The sequence below is a fragment of the Olea europaea genome, unplaced genomic scaffold (genome assembly GCF_002742605.1).
Source record: "Olea europaea var. sylvestris unplaced genomic scaffold, O_europaea_v1 scaffold239, whole genome shotgun sequence".
NCBI classification, from domain to species: Eukaryota; Viridiplantae; Streptophyta; class Magnoliopsida; order Lamiales; family Oleaceae; genus Olea; species Olea europaea.
In genome coordinates this window covers 523,428-545,120 of record NW_019242055.1, presented here as the reverse complement: position 1 = coordinate 545,120, position 21,693 = coordinate 523,428, and the positions used below count along the sequence as shown (strand labels likewise).

Below are 21,693 nucleotides of genomic sequence, written 5' to 3'. Positions count from 1 at the left end.
TTTCTCCCGCCCCCCCCCCCCCCCCCCCCCCCTCCTTTTTATTCCATTTCTGGTTCCTTTCCTTTCGATTTTCCTTCAATTAATTACCCAAACTGAAGGAAATTGAAGTATGCAATATGGATGTCATAGCGGGTACAGAAGAGTTTCAAGACTGGGAGCTTCTCCAACCCAACTCGGATCTTCACAACTCGCCCGATTCAGTTAGCTCAGTCGAAGAAATCGGCTTAATCCAGCAAAACTATTTCTCCTTGGACCCTCAGAACCAATACGTGGATGAATCGGATGATAAAAGTTCAGGCGAGTCGAATAATCCGAGTTGGATTGAACCCGGGTCAGAGGAAAACCCTAGTCGGTTCCTAAATAAAGATCCCGGCGAGTTCTGGACGGATTCGAGCAGCGACCGGTCTAATGAACGTAACGAACGTAACGTTGTTGATTTGTTGGGCACAATTGAAATGGGTCTTTCTGAAAACGAGAAAAAACAGGTGGACTTTGAAGCAAGTGATAAAATTGTGGAGATAGAAGAAAAATATTCCGAGAATTTGGAGAAGTTCTATTCGGATTCTAGTGATATTGTAGTGGATCCAATGAAATTTAATGACTTGGGGGAGAATTCCGAAGTGGGTACTGAAGAAAACCTGGATTCTCAAGGTAGATCGAATGTTTCACTTGAAGAAAAGCATGAAAATGAGAATATTGAAAACGGTAGTGAAAGAATCAATGAAACTGGAGATAACATAAATGGTGAGATTGGAAAAAAGAGTATTGTGTGGTGGAAGATGCCAATAGAGATTTTGAAATACTATGTGTCTAGAGTCAGTCCAGTTTGGGCTGTTTCCGTGGCAGCTGCAGTGATGGGGTTCATGATTTTAGGACGCAGTTTGTATAAGATGAAGAAGAAGAACAGGGGATTGGAGATTAAGGTTACCATGGATGATAAGGTCAGTGCCCTTTTTTGGTGGATAGCCTTAAGTTTCATCTTCCTGTTTAGATGCTATTACGGTTTGATTTCCAAATATTGTTGTGAACAGGTTGTGTGCAATTTTTTGTGTTTATATAGTGGATTAGATTAAAAATATATTTCCTGCAGAATTGTTTATTTAGCCAGCCTTTAACTTAAAGATGGTCTTTCTGAGGAAGCTTTAGAAGATTTGGACGAGTTGATAATGGCAGGAGTCAAAATATAGATTGTTTTAATTCGTTGTTGCCCACATCCTGATATTAATCAGTTTATACATTATTTGTGATTTCTATGCGAAAGTGTAGTCCAACTATCATTTCCCTCTTTCCATGCTGGAGGGCATGTTGAATGACGCTACAATTTAATATATTATCATTATGGCACAAGCCAAACATTCTTGGTCTTTGATCACATCTCTATGAACAGTTGATTGATAGTTGATAGATGGTATCCTGACTAAAACAAAATGCAGTTAATTGCCAGTGAAATGCTGTCTACTCTGAAAGTTTACTGTGTTGTTCTCATGGTAAAGGATCATGGGAATTTATTGTGAAGAAAATATAAATTTTGTTTAGCTTGATTAATGATCTATTAGGCTCGTATATTTCATTCTGAGAGTATCACCTTGTGGTTTTCCAGAATTTGATTGTCAGTCGAGGAAATTGATTTTGTGAATAGTGAGGACATTTTTATTTATACTGTAAACATCACTTATCTGGAATGGTTAGTTATTGTAAGTTTGACCCTTTAGAACAATCTTAAATTTTGTTGGAGTTCATAACTGTCAACAAGGCAGGGGATTCTGACGATCAAAGCCTCCTGAAAACTTAGTCCAAAGACACAAGGGAAAGTTTTTGAGGTACATGCATCATTGTAGCACTGTGTCTTATGCATAGGAAGACTTCTGCCATGTGTAAGAGCCTATAAAAGCTAGAATAATGCCCCTTCTCATTTTTGGATATTTGGCACTTTTGGTTTGTTTTGTTTTTTCCTTCCCCCAAACCTGGACATGCTGCACAAAAATCATGAATGATTTCCTCATCTAACTTTGAAAGGATCTTGTTTGACTTGCATTTTACTCATGAACAACTGCTAAACAAACAAGAATGAACTTTTCCTGAAATATTATTTTTCGTGTTCAATTTGTTCTTTTTCTTACAGTTCTTTGTGCTTGATTTTGTAATTAAATATAGAAGAAGTTGATATCTCAGCCATGGCTGGAGCAGTTTTACCGCTAAGTTTTATTATAAGTGTGAAATGTGCTTGCTATTAAAAATAGTGTACTGCTGGATCGTCCCAGGTTAGTATTGTATTGTAATGAATTGAGGACAGATGTTTGTTTCTATTTTGTCTAAATTGATGGACTTGGGTGGTGGGTGGGACTATGTTTATTTCCTAACTATAGTTTCATGGTAGATGATTGAACTAGGCTGTAATTATTTTGTGGGTAAGGAGTGACTTGTAGCAGCAGCTGAGGGTTCTTAACTGATTGCTTTCTGTTTTGGGATGGAGTGATTTGGAAACTGAAGTGATACTTATTGGTACTATTTTTTCAGTTTTCTGCATCTTCTTTGGCACATATTAATCATTGATCTTATAAATATGTTTGTGCTCTCTACTTGCTTTCTTCATGTTTGTGTCTTTCTTCTTTTTATTTTTTATTTTTTATTTTTTTATTGCAATCTTATTCGTTCACCGGAATTTTTGATAATTGGATTTCGAAATGTTATTTTTTGCTTTAAACAATGACTTGTGTCAAGTTGATACTTGTTTATCCATAATTTGATTAGACCTCAAGTCTTAGGATGATGCTCTGTGTTCAAGTTACATCATATTTAATATTAGCTTGGAAAAATATATAAATCACATTACAAAGTAATTTTCCTGTGAAACCATTAATTGCAGGTTTTGTTTAGACAATCTATCTGGCAATCCCCATATCTTTTATTGCAACCTTGAATTGGCTTCCTGTTGGTTTTGCTTTTGGAAAATCAGTTGCTTGTCTGGAAAGATTAACATCTACGAACTGTTGTGTGCACTTCTCTGTCTAATTTTACACTGGTTGCTCGAATAATGACTAGATTGATGTCCTTGTGAAAATCTGGATAGACTAGCACCAAGGTCAAACGAGTCATTGTATATGACGAATGTTTTTAATTCATAAGATGTTATTCGTATTTTAGTTTTGACGTCTTTATGAATTTCTTTATACTCTAGTGTGTTCATTTCTTCCTGAATAAAGCACTCGCCCAAATTTTTCTCTCACCTATGTAGGTGTGCTCCTATTATTGTTCATAAATATGTAGCCATACTGTTTCAGTTCATGATGTTGTTGTCTTGCAGAAGGTGTCTCAGTTCATGAGCCGTGCAGCTCGTCTAAATGATGCATTCTCAGTTGTAAAGCGGGTCCCTGTGATTCGGCCTACACTGCCTGCTGTTGGGGTTACACCCTGGCCTGCGATGAGCTTAAGATAAAGCATATTATACTTGTAATTTCGGAAATAGGTTGCTGCATGTTATTATCAAGCCTAAGATGGTGTGTGGTTTTCAAATTTTCATTTGCATATACTGTTTATCAGCTTCTTTGTTCAGTGTACCTTCAAAACTCTGTTTTTAATATGTGGAAACTCTTTTCTATTTTAATCTTTTGTGTTCCTAATATTTATCCTCATTTTGAGTAGGAATTATTAAGCTTCGAATGGTTGCCATGGTCGGGATTTGGGTTGTAATATACTCAACAAGCGAACTTGTTGTAATACAAGTTTAGAAACCCGTATGACAATGTTTGTTATCGATGATTGGATAATACTGAATAATACTAGATTTGCCCTCGTTTAAAGAATTCTATCCTCATTTTGAGTAGGAGTTATTAAGCTTCGAATGGTTGCCATGGTCAGGATTTGGGTTGTAATATACTCAACAAGCGAACTTGTTGGAATACAAGAGAAACCCGTATGACAATGTTTGTTATCGATGATTGGATAATACTGAATAATACTCGATTTGCCCTCATTGCTTGAGAATCAGGACAATGAAATGTTTTATGGTCACTGGACAATCTGTCTTTTCTGTAAGATTCCTAGTGAATATTGTTTTATCTAGCACTAGTCTTGGTGTCACTGTGGTTAATCCCACATTGTCAAGTGACTAAAATGCATCACGATTTAATTGCAAACCACGTAAGAACATTTCCAGGAGATTATTTTTAAAGAATATTTTATTTCTTTGAAGAAGTATGGTGATATTTATATTCAAAATAAATAAATTTTTACTTATGAAAAAACCCCTATTTATTGAAATGTTTGGATATAAAAATATTGCTTAAAAGTATCATTCAAGTATTTTAAAGTATGGCCAAACTCTGATCGAGTCGCATTCTCAATAATTATACATATAACTCAAACGAATCAGGCTTAAAAATAGGGGCGCCATTGGCCTTGTGGCTTTTTTGTAACTCAAAAGGAAATCAAACGTCAGCTCATTAATAAGCCATAAAATTCCAAAACTGGAAAACACAAGTTCAATGGAACCAATTCTTTGATCTTTATGCAACTTTTGTACGAATACATTGAGCTTATGGTAGAAATTATAATTCAAATTTTAATTTAAGTCAAAGTAAATAATTAATTTTAATCACATATTTTATGAGACCCACAATTTTTTAATTACACATTTTTTCAACTTTTATTAAAATTCACTAAAAATAGGAATTTAATTCTCACCAAATAGGGGTTAATTATGTTCTTCTCAAAATAAATAAATAAATAACAATGCCCCACCATCTTAACCTTACCTATCATTGGCAGATGAACCGTGTTACTTTGTACCAATTCTTAAACCTCCATGGTTGACAATGGTGAACCACACAAACAATCGTTCTCAAAAAATGAATTTGTATTCGTTAGCTTCTACGGTCACGCGGAGTAAATTTAATGAATCCTCACCATGCTACGTGGTTCCAATTCTTACACCTCGCTGGGTAACAATGGCGAACCACACAAACAATCATCCTCAAAAAATGAATTTGTACCCGTTAGCTTCTACGCGCATGTCAAGTGTTTCCTATAACGTGATTTATACAGCATGTGTACGATGTCAAGTTTTTGTAATATATGAATGGAGTTAAAAATGTCGAATCCACAATGACTGTAATTCAAATTCTACTAAGTACTATAATTATATGACCTTTATTTTATCTAGACAAATGAGTTATAAAATCAATATTTTTAAACTAATCTAATGATGAATATGGCGATGAATTCAACAAATAAATTCAAAGTTAGAAGAGTAATCAAGATAAGAAAAGCCCAAGATTATGATGTCACTTAACTATCGAATATAATTTTCAAAAACCTAGTTATCTGTAATCAATTTTTCATGTTTATAAACAAGAACCCTAATGTAATAATACCCTCTCTCTCGAGTGTCGGGTAAAAATTGATCCTAGAAATTAATTCCTCCACTCAGGAGTAGGTGACCATGATGCTCCCCTTCGCTCCAAAAAGGCAGAGGGGGAGCCATAATTAGAACCAATTCCATATCTCTATTCCGAATTAAAATTAAGAATTTATCAAGTTCATGATTCTTTTATGGAGTAAACTCCATAAAATCTACAATTTTTCTTGAAACCCATAAAATTTACGTTATGTTAATCTTATGATCGCGCCTAAATTTTCCTATCTCGAATGTCAAAATTAACTAGCATCTACTCATTTAGTTAGTGACCAATTAACTGAAAGCATTAAAAATAATAACACAAATAAATAGGATGGAAAGTTTCATAGAAATAATTAAAATAAATTCAAATCATACTCTCAAGTTTTGGCTAATTAAACCTTAGAAGAATAGTTTAGTTCATGATAAAAGCCATGAAATCTACATAATTTATAAAGAATAACTTTAAGAGAAGAAAGATAAAACTATTTTTTGGATGGTTGAATCAATTTTCTTCGCTAAGTTGCCTTTGCCGCCTTCTTGATTTCTTTAATTTTATCCCATTCTTGCCCGGTTGAATTCTCCTCCAATTGTGGTCTTTAAGTTCATATTTATAGTATTTTGGAAGTTTTGGAAGAGTTAAGGTTGGATTGGGCCAAGAAAAGAGTTCTAAAAATTGAAAATTCTTTTTTCTCACTCGGCGGCACTGTGATGCTGTTGATTTTTAGCATTTGTCTTGGGTGCTCCGGTGCCCACTTTTGGACAAAAAATAACATTGCACATCTTTCAGTATTTTTATCATAACTTCTACTTGCAATATCCAATTGATACGATTCAAGATGCATTGAAAATCTAACTCAAAAAGCTACAACTTTGTTTTAGATATTATCCAATTCGAATATTTTCTAGGTCGAAAATGGGTCTCAATATGAGAATAAAATTCCTGAGCATAACTTTTTCTATTGGAAATTGATATATAATTATACTCTGACTATATTTCATTTCTTTGACTTTTTTTAATCAAATTGACTCCTAGTACTCTCAAATTTTCATTGTGAGGTTCGACATAATCTTTGAGTATTTTCACTTTAGTCCCCAAAACTCTGATTCTCTTATAATTTAGCCAATTTTTCAATTTTGCCAACTTTTGCTTATTTCCTTCAATTTCATCAACATATATTACAACATCAAAACACACATTAAAATACTCTAAAACTCATAGGGATTAGCTAAATATCAAACGTAAACGATGTCTAAAGTATGAATGAAATACACTAATCAAATACCCTCCCCAAACTTAATGCTTTACTAGTCCTTGAGCAAACACTAAACAAAAAACAACTAACTAATTGACACTTAAACAAACAAATTTAAGAAAATAAAACACAAACAATTTAGTTAGATAGTTTGCCTTCAATTATAAACCACATCAAAACTTTAATGCAAAAGCTGAATTCTCAAATACTTAATGCAAAATGGTAAGAGATAAGTGCAACGCAGTACATTATTAAGTTGATTCAATTCCTGACCTTAAAAGTCAAAGTTGATTTTCAATACTAATTTCTTACACAGTTCAAGTTTGGTTAGAGTTTAGTAATTGCAGTTCAACATACAATAAATGGGGATTTTACTTATTTTTACTTCTTCAACCCCCAAGAATCAACCATTATCAAAGGTCTAATCCTTTAAATCGAAAGTTTGGGGGCTTAATCAAGGCATGTGGTGTATCTTTTATTTCATGCACCTGCTTTTCAGATATACATGTTCTTTAATTAATCTTATGTGTGGAACTGTCGGTTGCAATTAAGGGAGAAGGTTGGTGGTTGATTTTGACACACATACATATAAACAACAATTGCGGCTGGGGGATTTTGTCGGAGTTCTTTGGTAAGTAAAGAATAGTTGGGCAGCTTATGTGCTTATTTGGGAGAGAAGAATGGAATAGATACGCATTCATCGTCGGCTGCTAGAGACAATATAAACTACATTGGGCGGCGATTTGGAAAGAAAAAGGCAGAGAATCTGTTGGGAAAATTAAGAGACAAAACCATAAAAAAGGCTGCCAATTGGGTAGAATTATAAAAACAATGGGGCGGCAATTTTGACGGCACACGCTATTGGATTTATTCACGTTCCATCAATTTTTGGTGATATCGTTCTACATTTATGCATTTGATTTCAATATTATGCTAGGCTAATTTCTCTCATGTATTGGATGGAGATAAAATCCGTTATTATTTATTTTTAATTCAAAACAAGTAGCTTAGTTAAATTCTTGCAATTGTTGATTAATCTTGCATGCTCAGTTTTAATATTTGATTGCTTGATCATTAATTAAATATATAGTTTCTCGTTGTAGTGTTGGAAAGGTCACAATTGGTCTAGAACACTAATTGATTAACACATGTGCAATAAATATTAGGAATAATATTTATCACGTGTACAATCATAGAGATAACTGTGAAATTGAATGCATTCTATTCATTTAAATTCAGACTAGGAAAATATTCGAGTCGTTATTAAGATAGATTTAATATCTTGAAAAAGAAAATTAATTACAATAAAATTATCGAGTGTCAAGAATGTATGAAAGAAATTAGGTACGTAGTCAAGAATTGAAATAGATAATAATAGATGGATTCATAATCCAATACAGTCTTTTCATATACTTATTAAAGTCTCATTTTACTCGTTTTCATAGATTAAATTAGAATATTTAAAAATCAAAAATCAATTTTGTTTGATCACTTTGAATCTAATTAAGTACTAGTACACTCAATTAAATTTTATTTCCTATGAGACGATACTCTCAACTTATTAAATTTATTACTTGTCAATGATCCCGTATGCTTGCGGGTTTCACACGAACACTCTTCCAGGGAAAATTGAGATTAAGGTGGTTGGGTCAATACACAGTTACCAATGTACTTCCATATGGGTTTGAGGAGATCAACCATGAAAGCAAGGAGATATTTACAGTTAATAGTCAGTTGTTTAAGCACTATTGGAGTTGTGAATTCTCCAAGGAAAAGTCCACCATTCACCTAAAAACACCATAATAAAGCAAACACGATATAGTCAAGCTATCGACTCTAAACTAGCACTAGTTGAGAGGCAAGCCAATATTTCTACTCTTTTATTTATCCTGCTTTATGCATTAGTTTAGGAATTTTCTATGTTTTTGATCATTTTTGGTAGTTTTAGGTTATCATTTATCCATGTAGGTCACAAAGAGTAGATGCATGGTCCACACGAGTTCCAAAGGTGTTGTGCACAGCTTATGAGGTATTGAAATCATGTTTGGGAGGTTAGGTGTTAAAATCACGCATTCCATGCTTTTTAAGATCGACGTGTGCTTTAAAGTTTAAAAGTGGTTTTGAAACTGAGTTCATGGTCTACACGCACCTTATATGGTTTAAAATGTATCTTGACAAGTTTGGGAGGTGGTGAAAGGCCGGGTTGAGTCACAAAGAGAAAAATTGAAATTTTAGGGAAAGTTGGCCAAAAATGAGTTTTTGAAGAGTCGAGTGCATTTTACAATTTTTTTCATGTTACATACGCTTCTCACACTCAATTGAACTTGTTAGGTATGAAAATCAAAGCCTTGGGCATATGGATGATCAAAGTTGGAAAATAATGAAAGCAGGCAAAAGTCGGCCTTCTGGTAGTCTATGCAACCACATAGAACTACCAGGGTCGCGGTTGTATATAGAGCATCAAGGGCTCCACTGGCCCTGATAAAATGCTCTATGCGACCCCCATCGAAATACTATATGTAGTCACATAAAGTATTGCAAATAATTAATCCCGTGTTTTAAAACATGGCTCGCACTCATAACACCTCACTTCACGAATACTAGGGCAAAATTTCCCCCATTTTACTATGCACAATCCATCTTTCACACAAGAAACTATCAATCAATTGTGGTATAATTTGGTCGACTTACTTACCCATCTCAGAGTTATAAGCTTTCTTTCTTTCTCTTCTCTCCACGTGTTGGGTCGAGATATATGTTTGAATTCTATATGCATGATGAGGAGAATGAGCATAGGTAGATGATGGGATCTATGGATGTGGTTGTGTTGTGAAACTTGTGGCTAGATTCTACTTACCAATTCATTCAAATTTTAGGACTTCCATCTAATGCATTCAATGTGTTTGAAGAAATGGCTAAGTGACGATTTTTTTGAATTTTTGCAACTCTTACATTTGACATTGTTGACATGTGTTGAATTACTTGATTTGCATGAATTTCATTGAAAATGGAGTTGGAAAACACCATGGCCTGAGTTGACACACATAGGCACAACATGGCTAGGCTCACGTCACATCACGGCACCTCTTTTGCTCCTCGTTTTGATAACCCAAATGAAATCCAAATGACCTCAATTTTGAATATGTGCTTGATTAGTATGAAAGCTTTCATATGCTTAGAGATCGCTTGGGAAAATTTCGATTTTTCTCGATCTAAACTAGCACTAGTTGAGAGGCAAGCCAATATTTCTACTCTTTTATTTATCCTGCTTTATGCATTAGTTTAGGAATTTTCTATGTTTTTGATCATTTTTGGTAGTTTTAGGTTATCATTTATCCATGTAGGTCACAAAGAGTAGATGCATGGTCCACACGAGTTCCAAAGGTGTTGTGCACAGCTTATGAGGTATTGAAATCATGTTTGGAGGTTAGGTGTTAAAATCACGCATTCTATGCTTTTTAAGATCGACGTGTGCTTTAAAGTTTAAAAGTGGTTTTGAAACTGAGTTCATGGTCTACACGCACCTTATATGGTTTAAAATGTATCTTGACAAGTTTGGGAGGTGGTGAAAGGCCGGGTTGAGTCACAAAGAGAAAAATTGAAATTTTAGGGAAAGTTGGCCAAAAATGAGTTTTTGAAGAGTCGAGTGCATTTTACAATTTTTTTCATGTTACATACACTTCTCACACTCAATTGAACTTGTTAGGTATGAAAATCAAATCCTTGGGCATATGGATGATCAAAGTTGGAAAATAATGAAAGCAGGCAAAAGTCGGCCTTCTGGTAGTCTATGCAACCACATAGAACTACCAGGGTCGCGGTTGTATATAGAGCATCAAGGGCTCCACTGGCCCTGATAAAATGCTCTATGCGACCCCCATCGAAATACTATATGTAGTCACATAAAGTATTGCAAATAATTAATCCCGTGTTTTAAAACATGGCTCGCACTCATAACACCTCACTTCACGAATACTAGGGCAAAATTTCCCCCATTTTACTATGCACAATCCATCTTTCACACAAGAAACTATCAATCAATTGTGGTATAATTTGGTCGACTTACTTACCCATCTCAGAGTTATAAGCTTTCTTTCTTTCTCTTCTCTCCACGTGTTGGGTCGAGATATATGTTTGAATTCTATATGCATGATGAGGAGAATGAGCATAGGTAGATGATGGGATCTATGGATGTGGTTGTGTTGTGAAACTTGTGGCTAGATTCTACTTACCAATTCATTCAAATTTTAGGACTTCCATCTAATGCATTCAATGTGTTTGAAGAAATGGCTAAGTGACGATTTTTTTGAATTTTTGCAACTCTTACATTTGACATTGTTGACATGTGTTGAATTACTTGATTTGCATGAATTTCATTGAAAATGGAGTTGGAAAACACCATGGCCTGAGTTGACACACATAGGCACAACATGGCTAGGCTCACGTCACATCACGGCACCTCTTTTGCTCCTCGTTTTGATAACCCAAATGAAATCCAAATGACCTCAATTTTGAATATGTGCTAGATTAGTATGAAAGCTTTCATATGCTTAGAGATCGCTTGGGAAAATTTCGATTTTTCTCGACGATGCTTGAAGACGAAAGTCCTTGGTTCAACATGGGTTAATTTGAAAATTTTGCATGGTTTGAGATAAGTTCGAGTGTGTGAGTCACAACTTTGGATAATAGCCTATTTTCGCACACGATTCATGGAGCATGGCATTGTAATTTCAATTGGTCTCTTTACTTAATTGAATTAAACGTGAGCACTGTGTACATGCATCTTGAAGCAATGTTGGGGGATTTGTGCATTACATTACATCTTTCATGCCTTCTACTCCATCAATTTATAATATGAGGGCTAATGTTCGTTATTTTGCACTTTTTGCAGGATGCAGCCAAAGAGAACCTCAAAAAGGTAGGAGAAGGTTGGTTCCATATCAGGTACTGCACGTACTAAGGAGCCCAAAGGGAGTATAATGAGGTTCCTAAATCCTGAAACTACGTCCCGGTACTCTGATATCATTAGTTAGTGGGCTTTACTAGGTGAGAGGCCGGTCAAACTTGATGATTTTCCTGGATTTGAGCTAATAATGTTGATTTAGAACTGTGGCTAAGAAAGAATGGTGAAGAGACCACATCCTGTATATGAAGGTCTAGTCTGAGATTTTTATGCAAAATTTAACAATGAGATAGACACCTCGGGACTAGAGCATTTGCATCAGACATGGGTACAGGGCAAGTAGATCATGTTCTCGCCCGTGGTCATACATGACTACTACCACCTGTCATAGGACAATGTGGTCCCAATCCCAAGTGATTTTCATTGGAACAAAGCAGTCGAAGTGTTGCTTGGTCATGAGAATGCATGGCCATTACCAACTGTTGAGTGGCATCAAATTGAATTCATGTTGTCCATAGCCATTTTGTTACTATTCATCTACCACAACATAAAGCCTACAACACACCGAACTATATTCAACGAACCCGTTGCAGGTTTTATCTATCATTTAGTTCAAGGTCAGAAAATTGATCTAGCCACATTTATCTACGAGCAAATTCATGCACTTGGTATATAGGAAGACCATCGCTACTCAGTGATATCCCCGAGTTTGATCAGCGACATTTGCAAGAGTGCAGGCATTACCATCCCATCTAGGAAAGCTCCAGAGCGACCCAGTCCCTTCATGAAGCGTACCACTCTCAAGATAGAGCCAAGGACAAAAATATAAAGAATATGGAGAGAGAGCATCGTAGGCAGCAGTCAGCTAAACCAGGGCACGTGACCGATGAAGTTGAGATGTTGTAAGCTCTGCTACCACATGTTGATGTTGATACACAACTGTTGAGATAAATGTTTGCTACCATAACCAATTCCAGCCGGGGCATTTAGAGTCTTCAATAGGCCATCGGGGCAATGAGTACTGTCATACAGTAGGTGTAGAGTGACATGCTAACCACCCGAAACTTCACATCTAATGCTAGTAGGGAGTCTCTAGGAGGGAAATAGAGACACTAAATGGACGGTTGAGCATCTATGTGGGTCGAGTAGACAGGATACAAATGCGGGCTAATGAGGCATTGGATCATCTAGGCAGCATTGAGAAAGAATTTAGAGAGCAGATTATTGTGATTCGAGGTCTCTAGGGCGAACTATCCCAGTAATCAGAGTTAACGAGACAAATTTTAGACAGATTGCCTCCACAACAAAAAGATGGCACCTCAAGTCTTAGTTTGCCACCATCACCTTTGTATTGATCAAGGGAGTATTTGTTATCCCACTTTTGAACTTTTATTTTACTATTGTTCTTTCATTATGCCTGTTCTTAACTTTTACTTGATTTCAACATTGATGACAGTGTTATGTATAAGTTTGGGGTGGCATAATTTTCACTGTACCACTGCTATTAATCACTAATTGTGTCTAATTTTAATTCACTGCGTTCTGTATGATTATCGTGCGCAAAAAAAAAATCTTGTTTATGACTTTGTGTGCTTGTGTGAGTTTGATAACCTTGCCGACGATGATGTTAATTATTGGAATAGGTATACATTAGAAACTGTGGATATGATGCATGATTAGATTAACTCATACTTGTTTATGTAAAATTTGACATTCTTTGTGCACGACATTCATGCTCTACGGGTTAAGCTATTGGGTTCTTGAGCAGAGTATGATAAACCAGAAAACACTATTCTACTGATCCATAATCCATTTTTAGAGTAATTTGGATATGGTTGAGCAATTACAGGAAAACATTGAGATAAGTAGGGGTTTCGTGTATGAAATTAGGCTATATGGATTACCTAAAACCAATGAGATGAGAATTAGGTGAAAATCTTAAGTTGAGGGTTGGTTTTGAAGACTAAATGTCTAGAGAAAAGAAATAATATTAATCGGGAATAATACCTTTCGTAAAGCTTTTATGACTCAAGCATTTGAGCCTGTAAGGGTATTTTGAAATTCGATGTCCTAAAGCCAACTAGCTTGGGAATCATCGATCTAACACTCTTTCCATGGGTCATATAGAAATCAAGAAAGAGAGAAATTAATAAAAAAAAAAAAGTAATCTTGTTGAGCCTTTTTAACTCAAGTGAATAAGTCTGCAAGGATTTAAAACTTGGTACCCTAAAGTCAACTGGCTTGTAAGTTATCGACCTAAAACTCACTACGGGAGTTATATAGAAAGCAATTTTGAAGATTGTAATAAAAAAAATTGAAAACAAGTAAAGACACAATGATATTAAGTAAGCCCTTAGACATTTGGTTGATAGAGCTACGCCTTTGATATGAGGAAAGTAGCTTAGTTTAGTCTGAAAAATTGAAGCAATCAAAATAGAAGAGCCTCTACTTGTTGAAGTGTGAACTTGTAATAGTAAGATTTATCGAAACTAAGAGAGGGTAAGGATTGGAGTTATCTAAACTCTCCCAACTTTAGAATACATTTTGAGACAATTGAGTGAAAAGAATAAGTTTGCAGGATATGTATCTCTCGAGCAAAGAAATGATATATTTGACCATCGCGAGTCGGGAGTTAAACCATTCATGAGCTTGATATGTCGACATGAGTTCACACACACACACACACGTCGAGTTATGCATTTAAGAGGTGAAGGTTGATTTTATTTTTGTACTATTGAAATTATTTATTGTGTTGATTACTGAGTTCTAATCTTGGACCACGGTAGGTTATCAAGCCATGCTTTGTGTGGAGTTTAGTTATAATTTTGTTTGAGGACAAACAATAGTTCAAGTTTGGGATGTTTGATAAGTGCGTTTTTACACACTTATTTTGCATACAAAATATGGCAAATTGTTGATAAAAGTGTTTGAATATAGCAATTGTAAGTTTGCTCTACTATGCCGTCGCATGGTATCCGATATCCAAGTTCAGAGAATCTAGAGGCAAAACCTTGTGAACCATGCGATCACATTGTTTACAACCATGTGGTCGCATGATACAACTCCAGTGCTGGATTTCTAGTTTCCTTGTTTACTTCAACTTCTTATGGAAACAATGCGGGGGACCTATTTAAAAACCCTAGAGCTGTCAAATCAAAAGATGCATACATTATAACACATTACAACGTATTTTGAAAGGAGATTTTGGGCCAAAAACATGATGAGAAATACAAAGATCAATGGGATTAACGAAAATTCAATTAGAACATTAAATTGGTGATGTCGTTTCTTCATATTTCTTTGTGTTTTCTTCTTTTCTCCACGTTAGGCTAGATATTTTTGTAATAAGAGAACGATGAACCATGTAATCTTTTGATTTCTAATTTTGCATTCTTGACAATAAAACGCGTTTTTTGAGTTTGAATGATTTATATGCAATTATCTTTTCCACAATTATTGTGCACGTGATTATATAAATCTGGTGACGTATTTCATGTATTTGAGAGAAGGAAAATATGTTCGACAGTGTATAAATTATCGTAGGATCCGACAGGGGATAGAAATATATCGCTATGCCCTGCGTGAATCTTTAAGTGTTCACAAAAACTCATGTATTCTTGTATATTCACATTCATCATAGAGATATAATTGAGTCATCTATGAGTATAGGTTCAACATTACTCGAGAGAGATTGTTGAATAAAATAGGAACATTGATCCTTCAACATGTGTTGTCAAATTGTAGAACTAGGGTTAAAAAGATCATTGCATGGGGATTCACGATTTTAGTGTATTTCTCATTTATTAGTTCATCGATTTGCATCCAAACATAACTTTGCATTTAGTTCATTTAAGTCATTCAACTTTCAATTTAGTTCATTTAAGTCATTCATAACTGAATTTGTAATTTAGTTTAGCTACAATTTCCATCACAAAACAGTACTAATTTCTTGTTTTGATGAAGATATGGATAAGTAAAATTGATCTAACTCAATCTATGTATGACGATATTTGGAACTCAACATTCCATTATATTATTTGTTAACGAATCATACACTTGTGGTGGGTTTAAATCGAAATAATATTTCACATAACACCTTTTAATATTAAAAAGCAAATATTGAAATAAATTAAGGCTAGGTTAAATTTCAACCATAAATCACAACACAAATATTTAGCCCATATTATGTAAATGATAAAAAGGAGAATCTTTATGACAATACATTACAAGCTTGGCAAAATAATGTAGGAAATACAATATTATATATAAAACCCTTTTTTTTAAGATTGGTCTTGTCTTTTTCCAAAACTTTTTCAAATCCTTTTGTAGCTCCTACTTGTGCTCTAGGTTATATTTCCAAAATATCAAGAAAAATGGAAAGAAAGAGAAGAGAAAGAAATGAAAAAGTACTAGCAGAATTCTTCTCCAAGGTGCCGATTTTTACAATTAAAAACATATTCAGAATTGTAGCTCAAGTCCTTAAGTTTTGGAAGAAAGTACAAAATGTTCCCATAATTAAAGTGATGACTAGGCGTGGATCTCTGCCAAATGTTTTTTTTTTCCATTTTTTTTTTTGTTTTCTTAATCTTTTCGCACACAAGTCCTCTAGATAGTTGCATACTTGGTCCCTCAGGTCCCTCAACTTTGAACTCGTACAATTTGATCCTCAAATTTTGACTTTTCATTCAGTTACGCCTTCCATAAAAGCATCTCAGGTCTTCCAACTTTCTAACATGTTCACTTTGGTCTTGAATTTCACAAATATTACGCTTTTTGTCCATTTTCACTCCTTTTACCTTGTTCTCTTTTCATTTGGGATTTTATGACCTAGAAAAGCCAAAATTACCAATTGTGAGTTGATATTCGCTCTTTTCGTCAATAATAAGCATATTTAGGTATTAAATAAGTATGCAAAAACAAATTTATCAAATATCCCCAAACTTAAGTTTTTGCTTGTCTCATGTAAGATTATCTATAATGTAATCAAGCAAACATGGCATGATCAACACATTGATAGCTTGCCGAAAATATTGAAGAGTGTAAATTGTATAACCAATTTATAAATATGCTCCAAATAACCCTAGAAAAAATAACTTAAAACTTATCCAATTTTCAATTGGTGTGTGTGTACATAGTTACTTTCAATCATCATCTAAATTAGAAAACAGTCATTAAGATGGAATTTTTTTTAAATTATCTCCAACCCAACCCTTTGTGGCCAAATATTTCATTTTCTACTCATGAAATTCACATACTCAAATAGATATTCATTTTATTTCCCCGAGTATAAATCTAAAGGTTGCTCTCAAATCATTCATTTCTTTTCCCGCACTTGTTTGGTTGGGCCTAACCAGCAATTTTAAAGTCTAGTCACATGATGATTCTTTGCTAATGAGTGCTTCAACATTTAAATTTATACTAAGTAATTCGAACCAATAGTTATCTGAGTCCAAATATCAAATACAATTGCACAAATAGCAATTTTTTTCCCTTTCCAATTAAATATCATATTTTACTTCACTCCATTAAGCTTTATTCTTGACTTATGAAGCGAGTTTTAGGTCGATAACTCTCTAATTTTTTAGACAAAAGGATGCCGGGTTTTGAAATATCCCATCAGACTTAATAACTCGAGTAAAAAAGACTATAAAGTGAGGCCTAATATTCAACAAGTGCAATATCATTCTTTTAAGCACAACTTAACACATGGGGCTTTGATATCTAACATATGGTCATTACCTAACTTATATTTGTTAGTAAAAGATACTCTACACATTTTTTTCAACATGCATGGAATCAACACACTTCTAGATGATATCCTTCATTGGGTCGACTGCCTTCAAACTTATCTCACAATATGGTTAAGTGAAAGGGAAGTGGATATAGGTTGATATAAATTTTCAAGCAACTCACAATCTAGTTCTACCAATTCAAAACCTTCTTTATCAATCAAAAATTTCCATATATAGATAACAATTAATCATGATCATTGTGCTCAAAGTAACTTGGGATCTCACATGGGCAAGCGAAATTTTTGAGAAATTTTAGGCACAAATGGTATATTTGGTCATATTTCATGAATCAATAATAATTTTAAACATCAAGCAATTGTAAGTTGGCAAGGCTATCTAACATATTAACACAATTACAACAAAATAAGCACAATCACCCTTAAACTTAAATCACACATTGTCCAAAATGTGTAAAGAACAAATTAAAAGAGGGGAGGGGGTTAACGAGACTTCCGTAATTAAATATTTGTGAGGAGGAACCGATGCTCTACTTGGATATATGATGCTTTTGAAGAATTTGGGTAGATGACCTTCTTGTACACAATTTACCCTAAAATTTGTTAGGAACCATAGATATGAGGGATTTCAAAAATTAACTACAAAAAAAAGATAGCTAATTAAATAAAAGTATGAAAATACATAAAAATAAATAAAAATCTTAAAAGTTAAAAAAATTGGTTGCCTCCCAACAAGTGCTTTTTAAAGTCTTTAGCTTGATTTTGGCAATTGAATCACAAGCATCTAAAGAAAGCTTTAGATATCTTGCCAATTTTTCTTCTTTTGACTTTGCTCCACTTCTCATTTGATCTCCACACCTCTACCTTGCCCTTTTCAACATAATAGGACTTATCCATTCTATCTAACTCAACTTCAACTATGTAGATTTCTACCTCGTCGTTGGGCTTAATCACAAAATCATTTTTTTACAATCAATAAAGTCAAAAGAATGTACGTTGATTTCATCTTCTTTGATTCTTATATCTTCGTTCAATTCTTTTGAGGTTGAGTTGTCATTACTTTAAGCTCTTCTATAATCGTTGTTATCTCTTTGGATTGAATGATTGATTTGCAATCTAGATCCACGGGCAATGAGAAGTTAATCACATCAACTTCTTCAAGTGAATTGTACCCCATTGTTGAAATACTTCCCAATACATAAAGCCTCCTATAAGTATATCGCTTTCATTCAACAAAGCAAGTTTTTTGAAATACTTTGCAAGTATTGTCTCATTCAATTGAGGAGGACCAAATCCCACAAGTTTGATGTCATCTTCCCAATTGTAAGGTACAAAATCTCCCGCGAGCACGTACTCTTCATCATTTATGTCAATTGCTTGTTTTCAACACTTTAAATATTTTCTAAACCTAAGAAGTTTTGACGTGCGTAAATCAGTGTACAAAAACAAGCATGGCCCAGTGCAATGAATTGCATAACAATTTTCACAAATTGGATATCCGCCAAGCATATCTTCATAATCCAAGTAGAGATTATTCATTGCAAAGGTTTCATTATTTGACCAATTTAGAATCATTCAAATATCTGAAAAATACAAGAAGATAATACAAACATAAGATAGATAAAAACTATAGGGGTTAGCTAAAAGATCTTAAAAATAAAAGCAACCAAAAATGAAAAAAAAAAATTGTTAAAACTAAAATTAACTAAAGTGATAATCAAAGTAAAATCATTCCTCGCAATAGAGCCAAAAACTTATTCGTTATGCAAGTGCAAATTGCAAGTGCACAGGTCGCGTTCAAGTAATAAAGTGGACTTTTTGAATCCGAATTTTTCGATCCCCCAAGAAATGTTTGCTTTCAATTACATAACTTTAATTAATTTGATTTTAATAATAAAAACAAACACAAGATAAATTTTGATTTTGAAAAATAAAAAAAAATCGGCTAAAAATCTACAAAATAAGAAAACATAAATGCTTGGAAATTTTGGAAGAAAAATGTGGTTGGGGGTTCATGGTTTCGTTTAACCGTCGCCTAATTAATTAATTCACAAATCAATTAAGAAAATTACTCATTTACTTTGTAAAATCCAATCTTTCAATTTTAATTAATTACCTCTCTCGAATGAAATTAAACATAATTAATTGGTTTAACATACTATATTTCTATGTTGATTAAAACTAAACAACCGCATTAAATTTTTGTAAAAATAGCTCATTGAATTACTTAGGGTTAGGGGTATATCTCTACCTTTACACAAATCTAGAACTTCTACTATTTGATCTAAAATGTACAATCTTCTCTTGAACGATGTACAAATTGATAAATACAATCATTCATTAGCCACATAAATTGAAATGCAATAATAACAATTGTAAAAACTCATGAAAATAAGCATTTTAATATTAAAAAAGCAAATATTGAAATAAACTAAGGCTTGGTTAAATTTTAACCATAAATCCCAACACAAATATTTAGCCCATGTTTAGGGGTTGTTTAAGCCCCATTTTTTTTTTCCAAAAAATGCATTTAGAAATAGTGTATTGATGGAGAATGTATGATTAAAAAATAAGAAAAAGTTTTGGATTTATGTGTAATATTATTTTATTAAAAAATAAGTGGTTGAAATGAAATCAAATCACTGTTGAAAAATGTATTTTGATGAAAAATGGGACTCAAACAAGAGCTATATCTATAATATATTAAAATATCATATCAAGAGAGAATCATTTTTTGGATGATTTTAACTCTCTACAATTCAATTATTTTAATAATACTCTACTTTTCGTTTTTCAATATATAATAAATACTACATATTTATTGTCATTTATGAAATTTGTGCTATTAATTCTCATTTAATTAATTTCACATTAACCTAGATTCAATGAATTTTCAGTTTATGAATTTTAAATTAATCTAGAGTTATTAAAAATGAATTTATTCATATTCAAATATCTAAAAAATTTAATGGGTGTTTAAATTTATGTATTAATAATTAATTTTTATGCATCAAATGTAATATAAAAAGATTACTTATTTATAGTATTTCATTAGTACAAAAAATTTGAATCATAAAAATTGAGTTTTGAGAATACAATTCGAGTACAATTTTCTTCTCATAAATTTCCATGCTATTTTTTTTTTCAATTTGTCCGAAACTCATCAAATCCTCTGACAAATTGGTACCAAATATTTCTTTTACATAACTTATAAAGTATTTTAGAATAACGTGCAATACAAATTCAACTTTGACTAATAAATGATAAAAAAGAGAATCTTTATAACAATGTACTACAAGTTTGGTAAAATAACGAAGAAAATATAAGATTATAGATAAAACTGTTTTTTAAAGCTTGGTTTTGACTTCTCCAAAGCTTTTTTCCAATCCTTTTATAGCTCCTCCTTGTGCTCTAGGTTGTATCCCAAAGCCAAGAAAAAGAAAGAAAAGGAAATGAAAGAGAAAGAGCATAATTCTTCTCCTAGTTGCCCGCTTTTACAATTAAAATATTCAAAAATTGCAGGTCAAGCCACCAAATTTTGGAAGAAAATACAAAATGATCCCCGAGTTAAAGTGTCGCCTAGGTGCAAAATCTCTGCCAAATGATTCTTTTTTCATTTTTTTTTTTGCACATAAGTCTTCTAGATAATTGCACTCCAGGAACAACTTTGATTTCAATTCGCTTCGTCGGCTTTGGCGACTCACGACTTGACCTAAAAAAAGTCCAAGCCGATTCGATTTGTAGATTGTTTCCACGGAGCTAAGGTCGAGTCTAGCCTTATTTTTAGGCAAATGGCTTGACATTGAGCTTGCTCGTGACAAGGGCTATTTTAACTTGTGATCATGTCTTTTTTCTTTTTTTTTTGCAAGTAGCTACTATGATTTCTTGCAAAAAGTTGACAACAACAACTATAATTGTCTGTAGCATGCTCGAACCATGCTACTTGCTTACGCAGCAATTAGCTATAGCTGCCTAACTTTGATAGCTATAGCTGCTTGAATTTTAAATTTTGTAAAAAGAGCTATTTTTTGGCTATAAATAAAAAGGTAAAATTTTGGATTTAATATCAATTTAATTCAACAATATTCAACGTACAATATTCTATTTTTCAACTTTAATTTTGGCCCTTGTTTGAGCCCATTCTTTTCACAAAAAAATGCATTTTGAGTAGTGTATTGATGGAAATGTATAGTTACAAAATAACAAAAAATTTTGAATTTGCATATAATATTATTTTATTAAAATATATGTAACTGAAACGATGTTATAACACTGTTTAAATATGTATTTTCTCCAAAGAATGAGGCTCAAACAAGGGCTTCAACTTCTTTGCTTAAATATCTAGGATAGGATATGATATTGTAATTTTTAAAATTATTTTGTTGACTTA

General features: G+C 33.4%; 1 protein-coding gene across 1 annotated transcript; it reads left to right on the top strand.

Moving 5' to 3' along the window:
• The first annotated feature begins 21 nt into the window (after positions 1–21).
• Positions 22–3,604, top strand: LOC111381882. Its single transcript, XM_023005728.1, has 2 exons — positions 22–941; positions 3,305–3,604. Exons 1-2 carry the CDS (start codon positions 117–119, stop codon positions 3,434–3,436), a joined length of 957 nt encoding a protein of 318 aa, XP_022861496.1. The 5' UTR covers positions 22–116; the 3' UTR covers positions 3,437–3,604.
• Positions 3,605–21,693: the final 18,089 nt, after the last annotated feature.

What these genes read in the sequence shown, in the direction of transcription:
- LOC111381882 (XM_023005728.1), top strand. Translation starts at nt 117, where the DNA reads ATGGATGTCATAGCGGGTACAGAAGAGTTTCAAGACTGGGAGCTTCTC. An exon ending in AGGTTACCATGGATGATAAG is followed by an intron (nt 942 to 3,304) that starts GTCAGTGCCCTT and finishes GTTGTCTTGCAG; the next exon opens with AAGGTGTCTCAGTTCATGAG.